This window comes from Talpa occidentalis, unplaced genomic scaffold (genome assembly GCF_014898055.3).
Source record: "Talpa occidentalis isolate TD23 unplaced genomic scaffold, MPIMG_talOcc4v2.1 talOcc4.11, whole genome shotgun sequence".
NCBI lineage: Eukaryota > Metazoa > Chordata > Mammalia > Eulipotyphla > Talpidae > Talpa > Talpa occidentalis.
Window position 1 is genome coordinate 64,773,304 of NW_023601104.1, and position 20,716 is coordinate 64,794,019.

Consider the following 20,716-nt stretch of genomic DNA (forward strand, 5'->3'; position numbering starts at 1 on the left):
TTATTACCAGCAAGCCCAAAGATGAATAAAATTTCAAAACTAGGATGTGGTAACACCACCAAAATATTGTTTCTACAATATCTTAAATCATTTAAATTGGTAATTGTCACAGGTTGGGTTATCCAGGAAGAATTCTGAAGGAGTGCTCTTCAGAATTGACAGCTGCGGGGTCAGCCGGTTCAGGATTGGGCAGAGGGAACTGAGTGAGAATTGATGCCTCATCCTACTCTACCACCTGCAGGGGTTGTGAGGCTGGAATGACCTGTTAGAGTGCTGAGGGGTACAGATCCCTATATCCTCACTTTAGTCAATGAATTCAGGCTACCTGGGAAAGAGTGTGTGAACTACAGCAAAGTGGCTCTCCTAACCTAGAATGATAGCTGAGGGCTATCTACTAGCAGGTCTTCCGGCAACTGGAACATTCTGGTTTTGACTGTTAAATAAATGGGAAGGCAAGGTTTGGGGAAAAGATAGCATTTGGTTTACACAAAATAAATCCTCTGAACCTTGGTTCCTTTGTGTGTAAAATGGGCAATATAATCTCTTTTGCAGGGTTACTGTAATCATTGACTAGTTTGCAAAGGACTTGTCATATAGTAGATTCTCAATAAATGCAAATTCCCTTTCAATTTTGGAAAGGTTCTTATTCTATCCAAAGCAATTTTCTTTCATTTTGTCTTTAAAGATTTTCCAAATACCTCATAATTCTGGACTCCAATTGCTCAAGAACACTCTATCCAGTTGTAGGGGACATTGATAACTGCCTATCCAACATCCATTTCCCACTTCCTAAAAGTCATGGTTTTATTGCCATATGACCCCAGATTCAGTAGGGAATTCTGATCAGTTTAAGTCAATTCCTTCTGACACTTACTGACCTACAGTTGAAGATAGGGCATTAGTTGGCATAACCAGACCAAAGGGAAGATGGTAACTCTGATTGCCACTACCAGCCATTTTCTGACTCCAGGAGTACCCAGCCTTATAGGAAAAACCAATACCAAGAATGAGTGAATTAACTTTGAGCAGAATGTTGGACCTTGATGCTATCATTGAACTGATCAAATGCCTGGTATCAACCTTACAGCTTGTGAAATAACACATTTTCTTATTTAGTAATAATAAAAAGAACTCAAACTGACCTAACAGTCAAAAGTTTTCTAAGCAATAGCACATCTTATTAACCTCTTCCCGCCCCAAAATTGTTTCATGACACTGTCTTATTTTCAACTACTTTACCCTTGAGGGCAAATATTATGTTGTATATTGATTTATAAAGATTCTAAGTCTTGGGTTATTTTGCACCAACCTATTTTACATATTCATGGCCCTGGACTCTTAAAAAATCTTAAGATTAGGCATTCTGAGAATATTCTTTTTTTTTTTTAAAAAAAAAGATGTATTTATGCATACAAGAACTGGGGTATAGGCTACAGGTGTGGGTTGGGGGGCTAAGAGGATTCACCAGTGACAGAGTGGGGAGCAGAAAAGGGGGATCTACTGAAATAAACTGCTGAGGGGAGCAGCAGGCAAGATAGGAGAGGTCTGCTGCGCCATGCGTGTATCAAACTCGCGCTGCATGGCTGTGGATAGCTTCATAGTGCTGAGACTTAACCCCCTGCACCACCAAGGAGGCCCCCTGAGAACATTCTTCTAAGCCTGTACCTCATATAGCCCACAACTTCTCACATGGATTTATTTATTTATTTATTTTTAGAAATTTCTTTCTTTTTTTATTATTATTATTTTTTTTAAGATTTATTTATTTATTTATACAAGCACTGGGTACAGTCAGAAGCACGGGAGGGTGAGAGAATTCACCAGAGCCAGAGTGGGGAGCAGAGCAGGCAGAAGGACCGAAGTACACTGCTGAGGGGAGCAGCGGGCGGCAGGAGAGGTCTGCGCGCCATGTGGGACCCTCCTCTGGTGGCCGGGGAGCAGCCGGGGATTGAACCGGCGCTGCAGAGGCTGCGGGCAGCTTCGCAACCCAGCGCTCAACCACTGCGCCACCGGGGAGGCCCTCTCACATGGATTTAATAGATACTATCCACAGCAAGCCTACAACCAAAGGCGATGTACTTCCTTTCCTTGTTTGAAAACCTCTCATCTTCTGGGGCTACCCACAAAGTTACTACTTGTTTGGTAAATATCTGCAGCCTCAAATCCTGCTGAAACAAATAACTAGACCCAGGTATGGTTAGAAATTACAGCTACTCTGAATTTTCTTGGTGCTCTGTTATTCTACTGGCCCTATCTTCTACAATTTGACAGGTAAGAGTTTTATAAGCGAAAACATTTCAAATACATTAAGTATTGATAGAATTCTCTCAGAGAGAGACATTTACTTCAAAGGCTGTCAGCCATGTCAACGAGAAAATGAAAAGAAAAAGACATGAATTTAATGAGCACTTCTAATAATGTAAGCATTTGAACTGCAGCGTGTAAACTGATTTCAGGATCCAGAGAGCTCATCTAAAGAAATTTCATATAGCCTGGCAAATACAGTATGTCAAACTCTTCAACATCATCAAATTTAAGAGCTCAAACTAAGAATACAGTGTAAAGTACGCAAATATTTCTATCCGTGTTTAATATTATTTTGATTAAGCTGAAGAATGTTTGTAAGTTCTTAAACTTAGCTTTAAACAAGGGAGGCAAGGCACCATATTTTTATTCTGCATGGTTGGTGTACAAAAATATACCCCACTTCCCTCCAGAAAGAGTATCACAATTAAAACACACTTTGATAAACTATATTAAAACACTGTATGACCTATATAAATGAAATGAATACAAATACAGTCTTAAACTTTTCAATAGTCTAAGAATAAATCACAGCATTGATAATATAAAGAAAAATGTTTGATTTTAAATTTAAAGTTCTTCTTGTTGTTCTCCATTGAGGGGTCTTAGAGGTGAAAAGGTAATTAGGTTACCACCAAAAGAAACGTTTCTGGCATATTCCTGATGTCTCTTCTCCACTTGTGAATGGATTACTGTAGTGTCTAGGCCAGGCTAGAGAAGAAAATCAGAGAAGTCACCAAAGTATATTGAGAGTTTCACCAATTAACACTGCAATTTAATAGTTGACTCTTTAATAACATAAAAACATTTTTCCCATGTAACAATAAAATTACTAGTAATGATTACGCTACCTATTCTATGGATCTAACTTCAAATATAATTTAAATTGAAAAAATGTATTAAGAATGCAAGCTAAAAATGTGATTAGCAATATGTAAATGACTTCAACAGCATAGGCAGGACAATTAAAATTGAGGCCCTATCTTAGTCATGTAAACAGATTCCACAAATCCTATTCCATATAACATTTAATAGGCCTTTTACCAATCTAATTCTCTTGGGATCTGTTTTTTTGCTCCTCCCCAAGTCCCACTTCAGATTGAAATGATGCTATAGAACAGTAACTTTAGCCTAAGATAGACAGGTGGACCTATTTTAAAAATAAATCTAAATTCTAATATTTATGGAAGTGGAAAAGAAATCAAAGGGAGATGAAATGATAAGGTTCTAAGATTTATTAAAAGATAATGTGTAAGATAAACGTGACGCATTTTTAATCATTAGCAATATATAAAAACAGTATTGAATTAATTTCCAGATTTACTTATTATTACCATATACTATATTATCAGAACCAATCACTCAGAGATTAGATCTGGAAATAACAGGATTAAATTGGGTTTATGTAAATGGCCCTGATGCTGAAGTGCCTAACCCTCTAGGTCTCAGTCTATGATTAAAGGAGGCTAAGAACAAGAAAGAACAGAGGGCGGGTTATAACGTGACTCATTCTGCTCCTGGGACACAGGGCAGCCCAGAAGTCCGAACACACAGAAGACATCCTTGAAAGATAATGAAAGTAAAGTTATACACAGGTTTTTAAGGATTTAGTGGCTTAAGGAAGTCTGGTATTTGCCAGGTTTCGTGACATTAGAAAAAATTATTGCTGTTTGATCTCACATTTGCCTTAATGAATTTGTTATATTCTGAAATCAAAGATTAGTAAACCAGGGCCATTCCCTGACCTATTTTAGCAATTGGCCCTGGAAAAATTCAAGGTAAGGTTTTGTAAACCAGAGTTGTCAACACTGGCATATATTAAAATCACCCGATGAAGGTCCGACTTGAGATTCCCTGAAATAAAGATATATGGGAGAGACTGAAAACCAATGTTGTAAATACTTAGTAGACAAGAGAATACTATTTCATTCACGTCACAGTTCCAGCATCCAGGAAGGTGAATAGACAGTTCTGCCTTAAGAGGAATTTATAGTAAATAAGAGAAATAGATTCCTTAAATTATGCTTTATGATTTTAATATATTCACATTGTTATCTTAATTCATGATTAAATGTGTGCATTGTATGCCTTACATGCCCATGATTACTTGTGCCTAAATATAAATTAACATGGGAGAGAAGAGAGGTTTTATAGGAAGACTTCACAGAATAGCTAAAGAACTAAAAGACTAGATTTAGAGACAAGGGGTCACCAAATTCAAAGGCTAGGGAACTTATAAATAAAATAGCAGAGCATAAATAATCTTAAAAAAATTACAATGAAAAAAAAACAGTGATGACTGAAGATTGGATAGATATTATCTTCCCAACTGTGTGCTTCAGATGGGCAGAAACATTGCCTTGTAAGTTTCTTGTAACAATTAGAAATACCTAGTGTAGTCTAAGTCACATTATTAGATATTCAAATATACTGTCATAACCAATGTGATACACAAATCATATAGGGAAATAATTCTCAGTGCTTAATACTAAAACCTACTATATTCAAAATCAAATAAACATTAAATTGTGTTCCCACTTAGATAAGAATGGATAATGGATGGATTTCTGAGTAAATAATGGCAAGGTGTAAATTTTAAACTTTGCACATGAATTTTAAAATTAGTAATATTTCATAAAACAAATCTAGAATATAAAGGAACTTTGCAAATTAAGTTGGAAAACTTACAGAATCGAGAAGATGATATTCAGTAGTGAGAATTTTATTATCAAATGGTACTGAAAGACAAAAAAAAAAAAAAGAACTTTTTAAAGCATATTCTCAAAGGTTGTTAGAAATAGATGACCTCTTGAAAGCTATGAAAAGTTACATATATCTGGGCCTCCCTGGTGGTACAGGGGTTGAGTCTCAGCACTATCACCACTAAGGCCTGAGTTCCATCCCCTGGGAGCTAACCCACATGGCATAGCAGACCTCTCCTGCCTCAACTGCTGCTCCCCTCAGCAGTATATTTCACTTAGTCTGCCTGTTCTGCTCCCCAGTCTGTCTCTGGTGAATTCTCTCACACACCCACCTCTGGCCTACACCTCAGTTCTTGTATTCAAGAATAAAAATAAATCTTTTAAAAAAAATTTACATATATCAAACACTAGGAGAAAAATAAAGGTCATCTTTAGCTAAAACATTTTTAATAAAAACCTCATCCTTAATTTCAATAAGTGTGCCATAAACAAAGCTCACTCTTGTCATAGTAAATGTACCCCAAAAGACTATATGAAGAACATAGTTGGAGAGCACCAAATGTCTTGCCAAGATTATATTTATTTTGCCCTAATCACTGCAGTCCCAGAGAGTAGATGAGACTATCATACACTGTAACAAAAACACATGAGTCATTTCCTACTGAAAAACAATCACAACAAAGTAGGTATGAAAAGCACTAGGGAAGAAAAATTAGGGCATTTTGAAGGAAGGTTTGAGTATGTATGTCGAAAAGAAGAACTGAAAAAACTTCAGGGAATTTTTATAATTCTGAAACCTTATTAAGAGTAAAGGATCCCTAAATATTACTTCTATCCAGCGTGGGTTTGTTGATTTTTGATAAGTCTACCTCAAAAAGTTTGTGGTAGAGAATGGTGTATTATAACACAAACTAGTTCTTGTAAGATGCTTACTGGGAGTATCTGATTTTTCATTCTTCATTCTCAAAAAACAGACATCCAGAAGTATTTACGATAATTTATATATTAGTTCAAGTTCATTTGTTTTACAAAATTTCAATTAAGGGCCTCTCTGGTGGCTCAAAGGGTTAAGACACAACCTATGAAGCTATCAGCAGCCACAGCAGCATGAGTTCAATTCCCGGCCAGGGAGCTACCCACTATGGCTCAGCAGACCTCTCCTGCCTTGCCCGCTGCTCCCCTCAGCAGTGTATTTCAGTAGATCTGCTGTTCTGCTCTCCACGCTCTCTGGTGAATCCTCTCACACACCCCCATCCCGCACCTCTGGCCCATACCCCAGTTCTTGTATGCATAAATACATCTTAAAAAATTCATTTAAATATATTAAAAAGATCTCACCTGACTGAGAAATTTTAGTTTCTTCTTCCTGTGAAGTATTGTCTTGTGGTAATATATTCTTTTCAGGGCTAATCATCAAAACATCCTGTGCTATAATTGACGAATTTAGTTCCATTCCTTCCACAGCATCTGAAATTTCTTCCTTTGTATTAGTATTAATATTAGATGCCACTTCACTGGCAAATAGGGACAAATTCATTCTTTCATTGGATAAACGACTCCTTTCAAAGTATATGTCACTTATATTTACATCCTGGAATAAAAAATGGAAAATGATTACTACATTTAATTACCAGAAATGGAAATGAATAGAAAAAAATCTTACTGTTATTAGAAATAAGAAAAACATAAGGATTCATTCTGGGCATAGGATAAAAAACACTGTAAATCTTACTCTTACTTCTTAAACAATTAGTAAGATAGAACTATAGCAAAAGCGTGACTGAAGGAAAGTTTCTCAGCAAGTACCTATACTCCAGAGATTGGCAAACATTTTCTGTGAAGGGCCAGATAGTAAATATTTTAGGCTTTGTGAGCTGTAGAGTCTCTGCCATAACCACTCAATTCTGTTGTATTGCAAAAGCAGCTTGTTATAATATATAAATATGCATGGCTGTGTTACAGCAAAACTTTTTTTATAAAAATAATCTTGGTGAGTTGAAAATGGCACTATGGTCTCCAATAAGTCAAAGGCTTTTGAAAGAAAAACTGTCATTTTATATGACTTATTTAGATTTGCAATAAAATACATCTATTATATGCAATAATAAAAGTAGATAATATGCCTGGCTATATACCACCTGGGAATAGGACTTACAGGGTTTACTTCAATTAAACCTTGCAATCCAGGACACTGAGCATCATCTTCAATGCTGTCACTGAAAAAAGAAAAAGAGCAACATTGTGTCTAGATAATTAAACATATTGCTATCATTTGACCTTTGTTTTGAGACAATCCTTTCTGGCTGAAAGAGGGATGTCTTCCAATAGGAGGTCTTCTCCATATGAATCTTTTTGGACTAAAGCTTACGAACCAAATATATTCTTGGTTTGAAGTAATAGCTCAGTTATTGCTGGAATTGGCAATATTTGTTACATACAACATGAAATATTCTAATCCTGAAGTTCTTAGCATGTTTTATCAGAAAAACATATGTCTCGGCCTCTTGCAATTAGTGTTCTAAAAACTATCCTCTATTTTTCTAGTTTTCAGTTTGACTTCACCTTTATTGTACAATTATTGTTCATTTGGAACATGCTTTCTTTCAGGACTATTTTTGAGTGTTAAGTAAAAAAAAAAAAAACTTAAAGACCAGCTGTAATATCACTTACATACATACAATTATGGATCTTACTACAAGATGATAAATCACAGGGAATACAAAGTAACTTGCATTTAAGAAATGATAGTAAATTGGTATTTTATAATCCACAGATTTCTAGAGCATCCAAAATATTTTAGTTCCCACAAAAACTAGAACACTTTGGTTTATACTAAAAATCAAAATTTTAAAAACTTGTTTCATGAAATATTAAGAACAAAAACTTCCATTTGCTTTGCCTCTTTCAATTCATAGGGTATTCTTTTTTTTGATAGTCTTGCTTGCCACAATGAGTAGTCAATGCTGTTCACCTACAGATTAATAAATCCAACAGTTCTCTCTTGGCTTCAGGTTATAATTTGTACTTATTTTATTTTTTTTATTTTTTTTTTTTTAAAGTTTTATTTTATTTTTTTTTTCCATTTTTTTTTTAATAGAGGCATGTTTTATTTATTTATTTATTTGTTTGTTTGTTTGTTTATACATGCACTGGGTACAGTCAGAAGCGTGGGAGGGTGAGAGAATCCACCAGAGCCAGAGCGGGGAGCAGAGCAGGCAGAAGGACTGAAGTACACTTTGAGGGGAGCAGCGGGCGGCAGGAGAGGTCTGCGCGCCATGTGGGACCCTCCTCTGGTGGCTGGAGAGCAGCCGGGGATCGAACCGGCGCCGCCGAGGCTGTGGGCAGCTTCACAACCCAGCGCTCAACCGCTGCGCCACCGGGGAGGCCCTGTACTTATTTTAAAGTATCTTTTTCCCATCAAATTTCAGAACATTTGTGTTCCAGGAACAAGAACTATCCAGGTCATTTTGATGCTTTTATGCAGAGGCAGTACTCTATAGCAGAAAGACTGCAAACAGCATCCAGTTTCACCAAGTATAAACTGAATTTAGGTAAGTTACTACCTTTCTAAATAAGTTTTAGTTACTAAGTTTTCTTACTTGAAAAATGGTGATCTAGTACCTCACAAAGTTGTTTGGAGGATTAAATGAGATGACACATTATGAATTTAGAACCATGTTTAGCCCATAATTGCATAAATCCACATCAGCTTCTTTTCTGTGCTCTGCCTTCTGTTAATACAACAATCTCAAGGTACTTTCTAGAAAGATTGGTGCAAAAGTGCCTACCTCCAAGTGACCCTTAAGAAAGGCATCAGCACTACTGTTTTGTAGATGATGAAACTGAAGCTAAGTGAGTTACTTAACTTGTCCCAAAGTGCTACAGGATTTTACCTCCCCATCAATGACTATTTGCCAATCTGAAATCCTAAGCCTCAGTTTCCTCATTTATAAAATAGATATATTGTCTATATGTTCTAGGGTCATTGTGAAATTTAATTAAAAATACATGCCTTACATATTTCACCAGGTTAACAATCTGACATGGTATGTAATGTCAGCATCTGTTAAATTCCTAATAACACATAAAGAAATACCTGTTTTCAGGAATAGTTGATAGAAGAGTCTTATCAACACATTTGTTTTTGGAATTCTGCAGATCAGGATACTCTGGCAACACAGCTTGTCTTCGCAGGTCCACCTCAGCCCTGCTCTCAAACACAGCTTTGCTGACAGATTTAGGTGTTTTAAGTCTTTGAGAAAGACATTCAGAAGAGATAGCAAGTCCTAGAATATGAAAGAAACCAAAATGTTATTTTATTTACTTTTCATTATAATTAGGAAGCTGCTTCCTATTCTCCTACCAACTAGGCTCTGTTCCCTGTTTTTTTTTAAAAAAAAAATTAAGTCAAATGCCTGGGACTTTTAGTAAGATACATTATCTGAACACACACATTAGATTGCTTTTCTTGACACACCACTACTCTAAGTGTAACAGAGATCACCTTACAAGGCAGCACACAAGGACAAATGAAATTAAGGAAGATAACAATAATCAGAAAAATATGGAAACTGCAGTGTAGATGGGTGAATGGCATATTACTTAGTCCCAAGATAAAATACCCAGACACAAGCCAAGAAAGATGGAAATCCACACAACTTACACCATTAGCACCTCAAAAGGACTGGTGACCTCAAGTATCTCTGGAAGCAGAGATAAAAATGGAGCTAAAAGCAAAAGAACTAGTTCAGAATCAGTTTAAAGTGCAACTGAATCCAGATTCCTTTCCTCATTCTGTACAGCTGGGCAAGTATAAATAGCCGACCATCCAAATTAGAAAGATGGAAAAATGAAACAAAGTCTCAGGTACAATGGAAAGATAGGGTACTTTGTGGAAAATAGAGGAATTATGACTATTTACAAATGAACCATCAAGACATCCCCCTCCCCGCCATGACCCTGGAAAGGCCGGCAGATAGAATTACATTCTCCAGACAGCAGATCTGAAGAATCTTCTTTGGAAAATCCAGGCCATGCGAAAAGAAACACAGTTATGTGTAGGTTCCCAGCATTAAAGATCCAGCTAACCCCCCAGCTAAAGACTCTACCACGTGCTGCCACGTAGAACCCAGATGTTAGCTGGCAGCAGGCAGTGAATGGACACCAGAGAGCTAAGAAAGCCTTTGATATGAGACATAGAAAATACCCCTAGAGAGACAGAAGTATCCTGGAAGAAACAGTGACTATACAAGGGGAAAAAGCTTATATTAAAAGCTATCATTAATATCCTCAGAAGTATAAGACAGTGTACTTATGAAATAAGTATAGAATGTTATAACATAGAACATTCAGAAAATAGAGTCCTCAGAAAGAATGACAAAGGCAGCTTATTTACCAGGAGAAAAACATGTGTTTCTGAAAGAAAGATCAGGAAGAACCAAAAGTGAGTAAACCAAAAGAAAATTAAAGGAAAAAAAAATCTACACCTTATTTAGAGAGAGGTCAGTAAACTTAAAACTCTAAGACGCTGTGACTAGAAAAAGGTTGCCTCTAGGGAGTGACAAGTGTGACAAGTGGGGCTTCTTAGAGGACCACTGTTTTATAACAAGTCTCACATAAACTATGTGCTCTATAACAAAAACTCAACCTAAAAATGATCAATTTTGCCATACATTTTAATCTCCCTAGTCATACGGGCTCAAGTGAGTATAGGAAAGAATAGACGGTGATGAGTTTCCTACCTGTGGAAGCCATGGGATCTGTGGGAAGTGAGTAGCCAGGAGAAATGTTATTAGCAGTGGGCACTTCCCAGGTATTCAGGGAGGACAGCCACTCAGAGTAAAAGAAGCACACTACCCCATACCATGTGTGCTACCTAAATTGACAGGGAGTTTATAATATACTTGAGGTGATACTTATATTTTAATGTAAGTATTAGAGAGCAGCTTAGGTTCATTTTCAGAATACTTTCTAGTGGGCAGTTAAGTAACAGGGAGAAACAGTCCTTTAACGATTAGTACTTGAAGAGGATTTGGCACCTTTCTTCTCAAAAATAAATATCTAGCACTTAAAGCACTAACAGGAATGTCCACTAAGATTTAAGGAGCAGATTACTTCCACCATGACTTCTTCTAGGGCTGATAAATAATTTCAATTTAAATTCAATCTAATATGGCCTCCCTGGTGGCACAGCGGTTATGCACTGGGCTGCGAAGCTGCCCGCAGCCTCTGCAGCGCCGGTTCGATCCCCGGCTGCCGGGTGAGGGTCCCACTTGGCGCGCAGACCTCTCCTGCTGCCCGCTGCTCCCCTCAGCAGTGTACTTTGGTCCTTCTGCCTGCTCTGCTCCCCGCTCTGGCTCTGGTGAATTCTCTCACCCTCCCAAGCTTCTGACTGTACCCAGTGCTTATATAAATAAGCAAATCGTTAAAAAAAAAAAAAATTCAATCTAATAAAGATAGTCTATGAAAATAGCATTTGAAAAACACAAGCCCAGTAAGAAAATCATAAGGATGGCTTCCTGAAAAATTAAAAAACTGATGTCACTGCTAGAAAATGAGTACATTTCTTATGTTTCAAAAACACCTGCACAAAAGTTTTAATACAAATGAAAATAGCCATACCTATTTTTCATAAGCTCCTTAATGTATAGCTAAAGTGTGATGGTTTGCCACCTAAATTTCCTTTACATGTTCTATTCTAGTCCAACTAACCTGAAGAAAATCACCCAGCTCCCATGCTTCCACCATGTCCCTTTACCTGGTAGGCTCCTGTGCCCCACCCTCACAGGATTGCGGAGTTAAGTGGTAATAAAGGCTATGAAATCACTTTAAAAATATGAAAGCAATTTTAGAAGATATATCACATTCAAGATAATCTAATCATAGCCATCAAAATGTAATTTGCATGTGTTTGTAAATATGTAATTTACTATCCAGACATCACACACCATTCATGTCCTTTCATGTGAAAACTTTTTCACTCTTGTTCAAGCTCCCATCAAACCCAAATATTTCCCTTAAGTAGACTCAGCAGAAAAACTAACCTGAGAACGATTTAACGGGACTTTCAACTCTGAAAAATCCGGCATCAAACACTATTTTATCAACTTCTTTTGGCATTGCAGAGTCTGCTGTGGCAGCAAGTTCTTCCTGCTTAATTCTCTCTCTCATTGCATTTTTTATGGCAGCAAGGCGATTTCTTGCTGCAATTCTTCCACTGTCATCCTGTTTGGGTTTGCTTACTATACTTGAGACAACTTTTTTCTGCAGGGAGAAATTATGTTTTTGTTAAAATTACTCATTGTCATTTTAGGAAAAAAACAAAGCATACATAAAAATTGTAACACATTCATAATATATTTACTAAGTTCCAACTAAGTGTTAAACATGTAAGAGGTCAAAAGATAAAGGACAAATTTCCTACCCCTATGGAGTTCACACTGCACAGTGGAAAAGTTAGATAAGGCTACTAAGAAGGATGAATGTCATGTTCAACTCAGGGGCTGTAGGAGAACACAAGGCTAACAACTAAATTAATCTTCAGAGGCCTTAAGAAAGGTGGGCAAGAAGTAGTAACTAAGCTGCAATCACAGCTGGGCTAAAAGATGGGATGAGGAAAGGGATGAGTAGAGAGAAAAGCACGTTTGCCAAGCCAGAAGTAAAAGGAAGCACAGAAGAGCTGGCAAGAGACAGGCAATAGCTATATTATAAAACCCTTTGCATGTAGGACAAAGGAATAAGAGGCAGGGGAGAGAGGTACAGACATGTAAGTAAGTACAAAGATTACTGAATAAATGAAGCAAATCTAACAGTAGCCCATAAAATAAAGTAGGAAGAGGGAGACACCTGGTGATAAGAGGTGATATTGCAAGGCTCTAATAAGATAAAATCACAACCAGCACCACTGACATAATTAATGTCTCCAAGATTAAGTCTCAATAAGAAATACCCACAGTAGTTTCAAAATGTTCAAGCATCCTTCATCGGATAGTAGGTTAGAAATTTACTAAATTTCATTATTGTCCTCAGGGTCTGTGTCTTGAGATTTCAGTAGCAAAATATTTTCATAGTAAGGTTCTTTTAACATTTTAACCTCTCCCCTAAGGCAGGATTCGAAGGAGTTTTATTTGGAGTATATAGCATAATAAAATACCAATGTAGAAACTTGATTTTATAACCACACACATTTTTCCAAAATTAAAAGGAAAAACTGGCAATGCCCTAAGGTGGTTTGAGAAGTATCCGCTTGAACCAGAAACATTTGAGTTCAAAACATTACTAGAAAAAGAATTACTACAAAAAGGTAAAAATGGACTCTATCACGCTACCAAAAAAAAAAAAAAAAAATCTTACAGAGAAAAATAGGAAAAAGTACAGGGTGCCTCCCTGGTGGGGCAAGGGGTTAAGAGACAACTATGAAGCTTGCAGCAGCCACTGCAGCATGAGTTCAATCCCTGACTAGGGAGCTACCCATACAGCACAGCAGACCTCTCCTGGCTCACCAGCTGCTCCCCTCAGCAGTGTACTTCAGTCAATCTGCCTGTTCTATTCCCCACTCTGTCTCTGGTGAATCCTCTCACCCCCCAAAACTCTGGCCTGTACCCCAGTTCTTGTATGTATAAATAAATCTTTAAAAAATAAACATTTCATTAAAAAAAATAAAGCATAGGGAAGAAAAAAGATATTCTAATTTTTACCATTTGAAAAGTTCTTTCATTTTGAAATACTATCAGCTACAAGAGTACCTAAAAGAGAGGAGGCATATAGTGTATTGTTTATTACGTACCTCTGGAATGAGAGAGTCTGGCCTGAAACCCAGCTCCACCTGGGTTGTACAAAGATTACTGAATAAATGTAGTAATTTACTGTTTCTGGGTCTCTGATTCCTCAACCATAAAATGAAAATAATAGCACCCACATCAAAGGACTGTTGTGAACAGTGAATGAGTTAATACATGTAGGGTATATGGAAGAAGATTTGGCACATGCCAAGCATTATGTAAATTATCTCCTATTGCAACTGCTGCTATTATTACAATAAAATGTGCAAGCACAGTTTAAAGATATAACAAACATGCACAGATCCAGCATTTAGTAACTCAGAAGCCCTCTGGGTGGTTGCCCCACTTCAACCAGTCTCTACCTTTCTCCCTTTAGAAATAACTATCCTGAATTTTGTGTTGATCATTTCCTTATTCTTTCTGTAAAGGCAACCAGAACATTGTAAGAACATGGAATAACCAGAAACTTTTGAGTTCAAAACATTACTACAAAAAGATAAGAAGGGATAAACATGGAGTTTACTTTGTAAAATGGTGAAAAATCTGAAACTAAATGTTTTCAAAGCTTACAACATAAAAAAATTAAAGTAGAAAAGTCTGTATTAGAAATTTGGACATAAGGGGCCTCCCCGGTGGCGCAGCGGTTGAGCTCTGGGTTGTGTAGCTGCCTGCAGCCTCTGCAGCGCTGGTTCGATCCCCGGCTGCTCCCCGGCCACAGGAGGAGGGTCCCACATGGCGCGCAGACCTCTCCTGCCGCCCGCTGCTCCCCTCAGCAGTGTACTTCGGACCTTCTGCCTGCTCTGCTCCCCACTCTGGCTCTGGTGAATTCTCTCACTCTCCCGCGCTTCCCACTGTACCCAGTGCATGTACAAACAAACAAACAAACAAATAAATAAAACATATCTCTTAAAAAAAAAAAAAGAAATTTGGACATAAAACCTAGAAACTTACCCTAAAGACCTTTTTGCTTGTATTATCAGTGTTTTGCCATCCAGATTCCTCAAGTTTGGTTAGATTGCTGAATTTTTGGTTTATATCTTCTACCTGTTAATCAATAAGGCACACATTTATCAGATTAATGCTAATCATATTATAATTATAAGCAAATGCAATGAAATTTAAAAAAAAAGTGAGACTGATAACTCAGGCTGGTTACATATAAAATTATACAATGTAATTCTCAATTTAGCATTTAAATAAAAAATTCATGGGGTAAAACTGTTCATTGTTATTTCTTACAAACCTCTAAAATACATAAAGGATATCGTATATGAATAACTCTCCTAAATTATTTTTGATCACTACAGTGGTAGGAGAGATACCTTAAATTACACAAGCCCACCCTCCCCTTCTGTCTAACCAACACTTATCTATTAATATTTCTCTACTGAAAAACATAGGGGTGGTTGCTTCCAAGTTTTGGCAATTAAAAATAAAACCGCTATAAACAACTTTGTACATGTTTTGTGTGGACATATGTTTTCAAATGATTTAGGTAAATACCAGTGAGTGTGATTGCTGGATAAGAGTAAGTCAAATTGTGTAAGAAACTGCCAAACTGTCTTCCAAAGTATCTGTACCATTTTGCATTTCTACCAGCAATGAATGAGAGTTTCTGTTGCTTTACAGCCTCACACCATGATTTGGTAATCAAATGGTTTGAATTTTTGCCATTCTAATAGGTATATGATTGTTTTAATTGGCAATTCTTCAAGAATATACTAGAAAGCATAATACTAGTCCTTCTGGTATTTTTAGTCTCCTCTACAGAATAACTGTCAACAGTTTGGTAGACTATGCTTCCAGTTCCCTTACACATATTTTTGCACATATTACTTTCAACCTCTCTTCCTTAAAAAAATGTAAATGTCAAAAAAGATTCAAGATTATACTTAAGACCAATTGATTTTAAACAATTATCCAAGGCAATTCATTGAGGAAAGGAACATCTTTTCAACAGAGCTGGGGAAACTGGATCTCCATAAGAAGAAAGATGAATTTAAACTCTTTCCTTAACAGACACAAAAGAAACTCCAAATGGGTCAGAAACCTAACTGTAACAGCCAAAACTACAAGCCTTTTCAAATAAAATTAAAGGGAAAATCTTGTGTACTGTGGTTTAGTGAAGAGTCCTTATACCCGATGCTAAAATCACAACAAAAAGGAAAAAATCGATACATCGAACTTTATCAAAATACAAACATTTGCACTTCAGAAGACATCATCAAGAAAACTAAAAAAACAAGCCACAAACTGGAAAAAAAATATTTGCAAGTAATATTTCTGATAAAGGACTTCATATCCGAATTACATCTCAGAAAAGAGTCAAACTCAATTTAGAAAAATGGGCAAAAGATTTAAATAGACATTTTATCGAAGAAGGCATTTGAATAGCTACTTAGTACATAAAAAGATGCTTAACATCATTATTAATTAGGGAAATGAAAGCAAACTACAAGATACTTCACGCCCACCAGGATGGTTTTACTGAAAAGACATACTGTTTTAAGTACTCTTGAGGGTGTCAAGAAACAAGAAAACTGAACACAATGTTGGTAATGTAAAATGCAATCACTTTGGAAAAGAGTTTGGCGGTTCCCTAAAAAGTTAAACATAAATTTACCATATGGCTCAGCAGTTTCCAGGTATCTACTCCAAGAGCAATGAAAACAGCCACACTATGATTTATATATGAATATCCACAGATGATTATTCATTATCACCAAGGAGTGGAAATCTAAATGTCTATCAACTGGTGAATAAAGAGTGATGTATGCTACAACAGAATATTGATTATCAAGCAATGAAAAGGCCTATAATGCAGATACATGGAACAACATGGGTGAACCTCAAAGTCATCATGCTAAGCAAAAGATGGCACATATGAAAGATCACATCTTTAATATGAAATATTCAGAAAAGGCAAATCTTTAACGACAGCAGGTACATGAGTGGTTTCTTATGCTGGGAGTAGCAATGGGCAGACAGGATATTTTTGTGGTGATAAAAATGTTCTAAATTTGTGCTGGGGTGATGGTTGTGCGACTCTGTAAATTTACTGGAACTCACTGAACTGTACACTCATTGGGAAAATTTTATGATACGTATATTATTCAATTCAGCTCTTAAAAAAAAAAAAAAAAAGGCCATGGCAGCCAACTTGAAGAGTCTCTCACCAACCAAAGATGGGAAATGAGATCAGTAAAGACAACACCTGTAAACCATACAAACAAAATTTTTTAAACCCATAAATAATGATACTAAAAATCACAAAATTAATTGGTCACCAATGAAGGATCTGCGTGAACCAACTCATTATGAAAGCTGGTAGGAATATAAAAGCTGGTCACAAAGTAATGCTTATATTAATGACTACAGACACTATTTACATCTGGGCCATAGAGTTAATTATGTTTTCTTCACTTTTTCTCTAGACTTTATGAGTTTGCTTTTTGTCTGCTTAGTTTCTTAGATATCTATTATCAATTCACCTCTAAATGCTATACGATAAGCGTAAATCTCTTAGACAAAAAGTAAATCAGGCATTCTGCTCAGTTCAGTTGCACAGAGACAGATCTCCTAGGGCTCTTGAGCCTCCTGCTCTGAACGACTACTTTCTAACGTGCTACATACCTTCTTCCTATGGAATTCCCTTTGCCCCTTACTGGGGATCAGTCCTGCCTGCTCTCCCTTTCTAGGCTTACTCCATTTTGTTTAGTACATTCTCACTTAGTTCCCTAAGGAAAGGTATATGGAAGGTAAAATTCATTATTAGGTGTGTCTGAAAAATGCCTTCCTGCATATTTGACTGATTGGGTATAGAACCATAGGATGGAAGTTATTTTCCCTTAGAAGTTTGAGAACATTTTCTCCCAGCTATCAATGTTGCTATTGAGAAATCCAAGGCTATTTGGATTCTTGACCCTTTGTATGAAACTTGTTTTCTCTTTGGAAGTTTCTAGGTTTTTCTTTTTATCCCAAGAGTTGTGTAATCATTTAATGCTGTGCATTGATATGGGTCACTATGGTTCACAGTGCTAGACACTCGATAGACTCCTTCAATCTGGAATTCAGGTCTTCCAGTTCTGGGGAAAAAATTTAAAACTATTTCATTGATTATTTCCTCTTCACTATCTTTTCTGTTCTCTTCTTCTGGAATTCCCATTATTTGGATATTACACCTAGTTTTCAAATCCAGCCTCTCCTATTTTTCTCTATTTAATGGGAGGTTTTAACTTTATATTCCGCCTTTCTATTGAATCTCACACTTTTGCTCTCATAGTTTCTAACCTCAAAAAGCTATTTTTGGTGTTCTCTGAATGTTCTTTTTTTAATAGCTGTTCTTACTGGCAGATGACATGTCTGGTCGCTTTGAGAATATTAATACTTTTATCAGAATTCTAATAGAATTCTAGTAATAGAATCATTTAAAACTTTCTTTTCTCCTTGCATTTATTACCCATATTCTCTATCCAAATAGCTTTGTTTCTATGTTTGCTTTGGCCTTTCTTTCAGGCTCTCCTCAAATATCTAGTGATTAGTGGCTTTTAGCTCCTGAAATAATATTTTGCATGCTTATTTCTAAAATAAGATTAAAAAGCTAGAAAGTCACCTCCACCCGTAACTTTTCTGACCTTCCTGGTGAGTCCCTCTGTGATAGCACTGTGGAATTATGTGTTGTGCCTGACTCAAAGAGAAATACAAACTCCTGGAGGGACAGGGACTGTGCCTTATTAACTACTAGGCATTCAGTAGGAACTCGGTAACTGCTAGATGAACTGAACTACTAAAGATGAAATCTACTTATTTTCTCACATGTAGAATCATTATAGCCGTTGAATATAATCTCAATTTCCAAAGTACATATAAGTTATCCTCACAATATAGGCTCTGTGAGGACATCAGTCATAAAATTTAGATGTTGTTTTACAGTTTACAAAGATGCTGTCTAGTATCCCATTTAGTACTATAGATACCGAAGCAGCAATTATTGCCCTGTTTTACTGCTACCTCACTTAAAAAAACAAAACAAACCCAGACTCAAAATACTTGACCACATACCTGAAAATTAACCATATCCCAAAATCCATCCAGATCAGCACAGGTAGTTTCTTTTTCACCTCTTTTATATTCACAATTGTCCACCAGTCCTTCAAACTGTTTGAACCTTTCCTTCATAAGAAGTCTTGTTTGACCAACTGCTGTGCGAATAAGATCTTTAGCTAAAAGAAATATAAAATTTTTAAAAAAGTTAAAGGACAAAACAGAGTATTGCAGGTTAACTAATTAATAAGAATTCACCCCAGATATTCTGGGGCTTACGTAACAAATTCTTACCTTTAAGGAAAACAAAGATATCAAAAGCTTTGTTATACAAGTACTGAGCATTAACTATTTGCCTCAATTTCTGCTAAAAATTAGCAATAATTACTTTCATATATATATTGCTGCATACTAAACAGCATTCTGTCTCTCCTTGAATTTTGTAAGAATTCAAACTCAACTCATAGCATATCAGTATCTGAGAAGCATTTCCAACTGATAGCTCGCAAATGATTTTTAACTAAACCGCTTCCCCAAATAAGTAAGATTAAGGAACTTTTTAAAAAATCTGGTCCATACGCATTCAGAAAACACTTTTATGTAACTAAACAACAACAGATACAGATGCCATCCATAGAGACTTATCTAAAAAAAAAAAAAAAATCTAACAAAACAGACAAATGTGTAACTCTAAGGAATGATAGCCACCAATATTCTTTTTTTTTTTTTTTTTTAAATTGTTCCACTCAGGGTTCCTGCAGTTTATTGCAGTAAAAGGAAAATGGCACAAGGGGTGGATCCAGTCAGGGGTTGGGTGGCACTCAGGTATCCCACAGAGGAGCTGTGTGGACCATTCCTGTCTCTCCCAGCATTGCTGCACACAGACTGGGAAGCTCACCAAGCCTGGTGGCCGGGGATACTACCGGACTGGATCATGTGGGCAACTGACTACCACGTGAATGACCTGTCCCCAGCCTCTCCAAGGTCAGGTCAATGTCCCATGGCCAACAGCAGTCAGTATTCCAATAGTGTTTATCTTTTAAGTCAGGTACCATTTTAGCATAGTTGCAAACATATATTGAGATAGAAAAACTTGCTGTTTTGAATAACAATGAAACTATACCACTGGGCAACACTAGATTTTTATATTTCAGATAAATATGATCATATTGAAACAAAACTAAGCCATAAAAAAAATGCTCCCTCACCATCATCTGGAATATCCAACTGAAGTTTCTGGTCCCACTCAAGGCAGTATGAAGTTAATTTCTCAGTCTCTGATTGGAGAACATTTCTGAAATGATGGCAAACATTACAGTTTTTTTTTTTTTTTTTTTTAAAGATTTATTTATTTATTTACACAAGCACTGGGTACAGTCAGAAGCGCTGGAGGGTGAGAGAATTCACCAGAGCCAGAGTGGGGAACAGAACAGGCAGAAATACACTGAGGGGAGCAGCGGGCGCAGCAGGAGAGATCTGCGCGCCATGTGGGACCCTCCTCTGGTGGCCGGGGAGCAGCCGGGGATCGAACCGGCGCTGCAGAGGCTGCGGGCAGCTTCACAACCCAGCGCTCAACCACTACACCACTAGGGAGGCCCAAACATTACAGTTTTACAAATATTTCTCACACTATTAGTGTTATGACACAATAATATTAGGAAGGTATAAAAGGCAAGGTTTAATATTAATTTCCCAGAGCAAATGCCTAATCATCTTATAAGCCATATCTTAAAGTCTATAAATACAAGTTGATACCCTATGTATGTACATCTTTCTACACCTAAAACTTATTCAGATGTCAATTCCAAGAGCCCATTTTTCAAGTTAATATTTCTACTCTGTTCTAATTTCTATTTTGTTTTATTCTTTATCACTGTTAACAGTTCT

The 20,716-nt window shown here is 36.7% G+C and overlaps 1 protein-coding gene across 2 annotated transcripts in view; it reads right to left on the minus strand.

Annotated features, from left to right (window-relative positions):
• Positions 1–2,003: 2,003 nt before the first annotated feature.
• Positions 2,004–20,716, minus strand: part of DLGAP5 (DLG associated protein 5) — a 34,024-nt gene continuing 15,311 nt past the window's right edge. For both annotated transcript variants that reach the window (XM_037503388.2, XM_037503387.2), the window contains exons 11-19: positions 20,038–20,123; positions 18,848–19,008; positions 14,738–14,830; positions 12,050–12,269; positions 9,103–9,292; positions 7,162–7,222; positions 6,345–6,597; positions 4,993–5,042; positions 2,004–3,015 (exon numbers count right to left, since the gene is read on the minus strand). In XM_037503388.2, the coding sequence (XP_037359285.1) occupies positions 2,875–3,015; positions 4,993–5,042; positions 6,345–6,597; positions 7,162–7,222; positions 9,103–9,292; positions 12,050–12,269; positions 14,738–14,830; positions 18,848–19,008; positions 20,038–20,123 (1,255 nt within the window). In that variant the 3' untranslated portion in view covers positions 2,004–2,874. The remainder of the gene's footprint in view (positions 3,016–4,992; positions 5,043–6,344; positions 6,598–7,161; positions 7,223–9,102; positions 9,293–12,049; positions 12,270–14,737; positions 14,831–18,847; positions 19,009–20,037; positions 20,124–20,716) is intronic.